The sequence below is a fragment of the Sceloporus undulatus genome, chromosome 2 (genome assembly GCF_019175285.1).
Source record: "Sceloporus undulatus isolate JIND9_A2432 ecotype Alabama chromosome 2, SceUnd_v1.1, whole genome shotgun sequence".
Lineage (NCBI taxonomy): Eukaryota > Metazoa > Chordata > Lepidosauria > Squamata > Phrynosomatidae > Sceloporus > Sceloporus undulatus.
The window spans coordinates 276,000,243-276,006,242 of record NC_056523.1 but is presented as its reverse complement, the minus strand read 5'-3'; the positions used below and the strand labels follow the sequence as shown (position 1 = coordinate 276,006,242).

General features: G+C 45.4%; 1 protein-coding gene across 1 annotated transcript in view; it reads left to right on the top strand.

Annotated features, from left to right (window-relative positions):
• Positions 1–262: 262 nt before the first annotated feature.
• The window catches only part of RGMB (repulsive guidance molecule BMP co-receptor b), a 46,424-nt gene continuing 40,686 nt past the window's right edge, over positions 263–6,000 (top strand). Inside the window, exon 1 of the mRNA XM_042452022.1 lies at positions 263–798. Coding sequence (XP_042307956.1) covers positions 594–798 — 205 coding nt within the window. The 5' untranslated portion in view covers positions 263–593. The remainder of the gene's footprint in view (positions 799–6,000) is intronic.

Below are 6,000 nucleotides of genomic sequence, written 5' to 3'. Positions count from 1 at the left end.
GTTTAAGTGAGTCCGCTTCCCAGGGAAAACCTTCGAGACAGTGGTCCCTAGGCTGAGGCTGCCCCCAAACAGCCCCCTGCCAGCCTCAAGGGCTTCGGGGCCAATGGCCTCCTTGGAATCGGATCCAGGGAAGGAGGCTGGGTCCTCCTCTGAGGCCGCCTTTGTTTTGCTGGACGGAGGAGGAGGGAGGGAGGGAGCCAATGGGAACCCAGAGGAGGGAAGGAGGGAAGCAGAGGCTCGGGAAGAAGGAGGAGGAGAAGAAGAAGAGAAAGGAGGAGGAGGAGGAGGAAAACTCCTGCTCCCTCCATTCCTCCCTTTGCGTTGCTCTTCTTCCGTCTGATTCAGGCTCACTGGCTTTGTCTTTCTTTCTTTCCTTTCTCTCTCTTTTCCTTTCTCTCTTTCTCTGGGTCCGGCCTGGCGGCCTCTTCCCACCGCGGGGCTCCTCCTGATCCGGAGGAGGAAGAAGAGGAAGCGCGGAGGAGGAAGAGGGGGAGCACCCACCGCCATCCTCCCCCCCCGGCGCCCCATGCCCCAGCAGCGCCAGCCCTGCAGCCGCCGCCGCCTCCAGGTCCCGGGGAGCTGCATGGACGGGCATGGGCACAGCGGGGCCTCCCTCCGCCGCCCCCGCCGCCTCCAAGGCTGAGGAGCTGCTGCTGCTCCGGCGGCGGCTGCTTCGGAGGAAGAGGAAGGGGCAGCCGGGGCAGAGCGAGCCCCTCCGGCCACCAAGACGCCGCCGCCGGCCCCCGACGCTGCCCGCCCTGGGGCTCCTCCTCAGCCTCGGGCTCCTCCTGCCCCCAGGTACCCGGTTCCAGGGGTTGGGCTGGGAGTCTTAGGCTGGGTCTCCAGTGGTTGACTTGAGTCTCAAGTTCAGCTGCAAGTGAGATTTAAGTCTTAGACGATTTTCAAGTCTTAAATTCAGTCTCCAGTGGTTTAAGTCTTAGGTTCAGTTTCAAGTGAGATTTAAGTCTTAACGTGATTTTTAAAATTTTAAATTCAGCCTCAAATGATTCTTCAGCGTCAAGCGATTTTCAGTTTTAAGTGACTTTTAAGTCTAACGCGATTTTTAAACCTTGCAATGTTTAAGTCTCCCATCTGAAGAGATCTTCAGTTTTAAAGGCCAAGAAACACACTGCAGAAATAATCCAGTTTGAGACTGCTTTAACTGCATTGGCTCAATGCTAGGGAATGCTGGGAACGGTAGTTTTGAGCCTTCTCTGGTGCCACAATAAACTACAAATCCCCCAAATTCCCTAGCACTGAGCCAGGGCAGCCAAAGCGGTCTCAGAGTGGATTATTTCTGCAGTGCGGATGCAGGCTTAGTTCCTGCTCAAAACAAAACAAAACCAAAAAACCCGCTTCCTTTCCAACCTGAAGTGGGCTCCTCAGCCGCCTCCTAACACTTTGCAGTTACTTTAGGCGTAAACTTAGGATGAGGTTGCTGGGTTTGGGTGAGTTTGGACATTATCAGACAAGGGAAATTGGAAGTATAATCCAATGGCAATCCAAACGCAATCATGGGGTTTAAGGTTATTGCGTGATAGACTATCACACGCAGTTTTGGGCAATGGCATGCTACTTTCGAGCAATGGGAAGTCAGTTTGAATGCAATTTGCATTCACGTAAATTCGCTGAACTCACAAATTCACGTGAATGCGTTCTGGCCCCACTTTCTTTTCATTCGAAATTGAGAGGGATTCCTCCCATGTGATAAACTCCATTGATGGGGCCCTTGCCCTCCCAGGCCCTGGTGTGTTTACCAAGGTAGTGCTGGCCAGGATCAGGTTTCACTCCTCTTCCTTGCCTCGCCCCCCTCCTCCTTTCTCCTGTTTTTCTTGTGAGCAGAACTGGAACTCAGATCCGGTGCTATGGCTAGTATTTGACAGCAGCATTACAGTACCTTCCTAGGAAAGAAACAGAGCCAGGAGGAGGAGTCCTGTGAGCCACCTAGCAAAGTACAACAACACCCAGCATCCACCAAACAGGGATGCCTTGATGGGAGTCCAACCAAAAACCGCACACTTCCACGCTTTCGAAGCTCCAGTGGCTTCTTTGACCAAGGTGCTAAAAATCATAAAGGAGAGGGGGAAATACTACCTTCTGTGGATTGACCAAAGTGCACAAAATACATGTTGCAAGCTTTCGCAGCAAGCTTTAGACACAGGCCTGGATTTTGTCAAGCCAGGAAGGACTTGAAGGCACACAACAACAGTAAGGTGAAATGTCAGGATCAACTCAGAGCAACACCCTCTGGACAAAAGGCAGGCTAACAGCATCATACACACACACACACACACACACACATATATATATCCCCCATCTCTTCTCTGATTTTTTAACCCCTTTGCCTGCGGAGCTTCAAAATCTTGCTTCGAAAGAAAGCTTGCAACATGTATTTTTGTGCATTTGGGTTGGTCCAAGAAAGGTATCCCTTTTGAATGTTGCTGTACTTCATTATTTTCCTAGCTCAGGAAAGTGGTTTCCCCAAGGCATTCTGGGACTTGGAGTCCCACAGAAGGCTCTCTCCTAAGGTCAGCTTTCGCTCCCTTTCCCTTCCTCTGCTCTCCAGCTTGATAGGGCCTCTCCTGCAAACTTCCACTGCTTTGTCAGCTGTGAACAATTCATCACATTGATGGTGTTTCCATGTTGGCTTCAGTGAATTGGCTCAAATCTAACTCTATGGGAGGGACTACTAGCCTCCTTCCCTTCTTCTGCAAGGAAAACTTTTCAGGGCTCTCACCATCAGGGGTTAACAGCCAAACCCTGGAACAGTGGTCCCCAAACTGTGCCCTTTAAGAGACTTTGGACTTCAGCTCCCAGAAGCCTCAGCCATGTGGGCCAGTAGTCTGGGATTCTGGGAGCTGAAGTCCAAAACCCTTTAAAGAGACAGTTTGGGGACAACTGCTCTAGAAGTACCAAACAAAAAATGGTGATGACTTCTGAGTAGACCTGTCTAGGATTCTGCTGGAAGAGGAGGAATACGATTTGGAACTGGGGAGTAGAAAGGTCTGTCCCCAAATATGGAATTATCAAGCTTTGGTACCTCAAGGAAGAAGAAGTTACCAACTCATTTTCTGGGAGGGCTTCTCTGCTTTTAATGCCTCTCTGTGGTAATAGGAAACTGTGCCAGTATAGCTTTTGCTTTCCATCGCCACATCACCGGTTGAACGTTGTTTTACAATACCTTTCATTGTGCTTTTCTGTCTAAAAAATTAAAAGAATGCAGCTGCTACTTTTAACTGAAAAAACAAACCTACTTCCCCACATTGTAAGAAGTCACACTAAAATCAGCAGTTAATGTGGTGTCAAACTGGATTGTTTCTGCAGCATGGATGCAGCCTCAAGTCTATCCATCTGGAATTCAGTCTTCCTCTTTTCCTACCGCCTTTTACCTTACCAAGCATTATTATATTTTCTACTGAATTGTGTCATCTCATGATATGTCCAAAGTACACCAATCTCATTTTAGTCATCTTTGCTTCAATGGAAATGTCAGGCTTGATTTGCTCTAAATCCCGTTTATTGGTCTTGTTAGCAGTCTATGGTATTTACAGAACTCTCCTCTAGCATCTCAAATGAGTTGATTTCTTTCTGTCAGCTTTCTTCACTGTCTAGCTCTCACAGCCATACATAGAAATGGGAACTGCAATTGTATGGACAATCCTAACTTTAAGTATTCAGTGAGATATCTCAACAGTTGAGGATCTTGTCTAGTTCCTTCATAGCTGCCCTTCAAAATCCTAGTCTTCTTCTAATTTCTTAACTACTGTACAGTCTCTGCTCTGATTAATGGCTGATCCAAGGTATGGAAAATCTTGAACTGTTTCAGTGTTTTCATCGTCTACTTTAAAGTTACATAAATAATCTGTAGTCATGATGTTTTTCTGTTTTTTAATGTTTAACTGTAAACCTGCCTTTGCATTTTCCCTAGATTTTCTTCAGTAATTGTTCCAAGTCTTTGCTGTTTTCTGTTAGTAGTATTGTGCTATGGGCATATCTTAAATTGTTGCTGTTCCTTCCTTTAATTTTCACACCTCCTTTCTCTGAGTCTAATCCTGCTTTACAGACACAGAAACACGGACATCCATTGACTAGTTGTGTTTAGATGTATTAAGTGAAGCATTAGGACTTGTGTGAGGACAGTGTAGGCTGGTGATCATTTTCAGTGGGAGCTTGTTGCAGAAGTAACAGGCAATGTTGCTAGCTATAAATCATAGCTTTTCCCCGGAAATACTTGATTTTGCTTTTAACCCAAGACTTAAATAGCAGTGGCTTAAAATATTTGGAATTGTATTATTCAGCTTCTCATAGAGCACACATGTAACTCCTCAGAGGAGAAAAGACACTTCTCCTGGATTTTAAGGTGTTCTGACAAACAATTTGCTCTTCATGTCTGACAGCATTAGACTTTAGGCAGAGCTTGGAAAAGTTTCATTTTTGGGCTACAAGATCCTCCAAACAGCATGGCAGCACTTACACAGTGGTCATGCTAGCTGGTGGTTCTGGAAGCTGTAGTCCAAAAATAACTTTCCCAAGCTCTGAATTTATGATTGGGGGATATAAATTACTTTTAATATGCTTCTTTCTCCCCACAGTCTTCCAGCTGGTGCTATATGCTCCATAGTGTGGTTTGTGATTCTTGTGTGTGCATCAGCAAAAGTAGCAAAGTATGGAGGTTTAGCTTTTTATTTGCACATGGAGGTAATATTGACAAATAATACACTCTCCTTCTGGCTTCCTTTGTTAAATATTTGTTAAATATTCAGTATATAGTCCTGGACAAATAGGAAGTTCACTTTCTGGCTTCCTTTTTTACACATTCAGACATTGTTGCTTCATATTCAGAGGTTTTGTTCATGAAGAAGGGCTCAAGCAAGATACAGTACGTGTCTCTGTTGGACTTTGTTACAAACTTTTGAGGACCAAAGTCTCAGATGTAGAAATGAACTAGATCCAATCTACCAAGTCATGCCACTGTGTAGTGTTCAATTCAGTATACAGGGTAGGATTGTTTGCAGGGTTTGGGATATGGGATTGTGGTTCTTGGCCTTTGATTTGCAGTGATGAGCAAAAATAATACATCCTGTTTATCTTGGCAGTCTAGAATGAAAAGGCCTCTAGCAATAGTTCATGCCCAATACTTGTATTGCAAGTAATCCAGTGACCTGAATACATGCACTAAATGTTTGGAACTAGGACAGACTGTATAGCCTGATAAAAGACAAGTTTCTCTTACCAGTCAAACTAGTTATTTACAACTTGGCTTAGTTTCTTTCATACATCAGATTGAGTGTTGCTTGGCGGTTATTAATTGTGTTCTGAATCATGCAATCAAATAACTATTTTGTTGTTTGTTTACATTTGGTTTGGATTAAGTTCTGGTTTAAGCCAGTAGAAGCTTGGTAGGTAGGTCAATACTTCCCAAGAGACTGATTTCATTGTGAGGAAACCTAAATGGTCTAGTTATGATGTTGACTTGATTATGAGGATACTACAGTCGGCTCTCCTTATCAACTGATTTTTTATCCACAGATTCAAGCATCCACAGCTTGAAAATACTTTTAAAATATACAAATTCCCATGGCAAACCTTGATTTTGCCCTTTTATACAAGGGACACCATTTTTTGTGCCATTATATTTAATAGGACTTGAGCATCCACGAATTTTCGTGTCCACGGGGGGTGCTGAAACCAAACCACAGCAGATACCAAGGGCCCACTTACTTTGATAACTAATTTGCTAGATCATGGGGTTACTAGTGGAGTGATGGTGAACCTCTTGGAGACCAAGTGCCCAAACTCTAAAGTATTCCTACCTGATGCCGGAGGTGGGACTTCTGCCTTCTGGGGGTCAGACTTCCCTGGAGAGAGCTGAAGGCCCAGGAGGGTATGGGGGAGAAGAGGAGGAACAGATGCGCACCTGTTCCTTCCCTTCTCCCCCATACCATCCTGGGCCTTCAGCTGCATCTCCATAGACAGCTTAAGGTCAGGATGGCCAAGAAG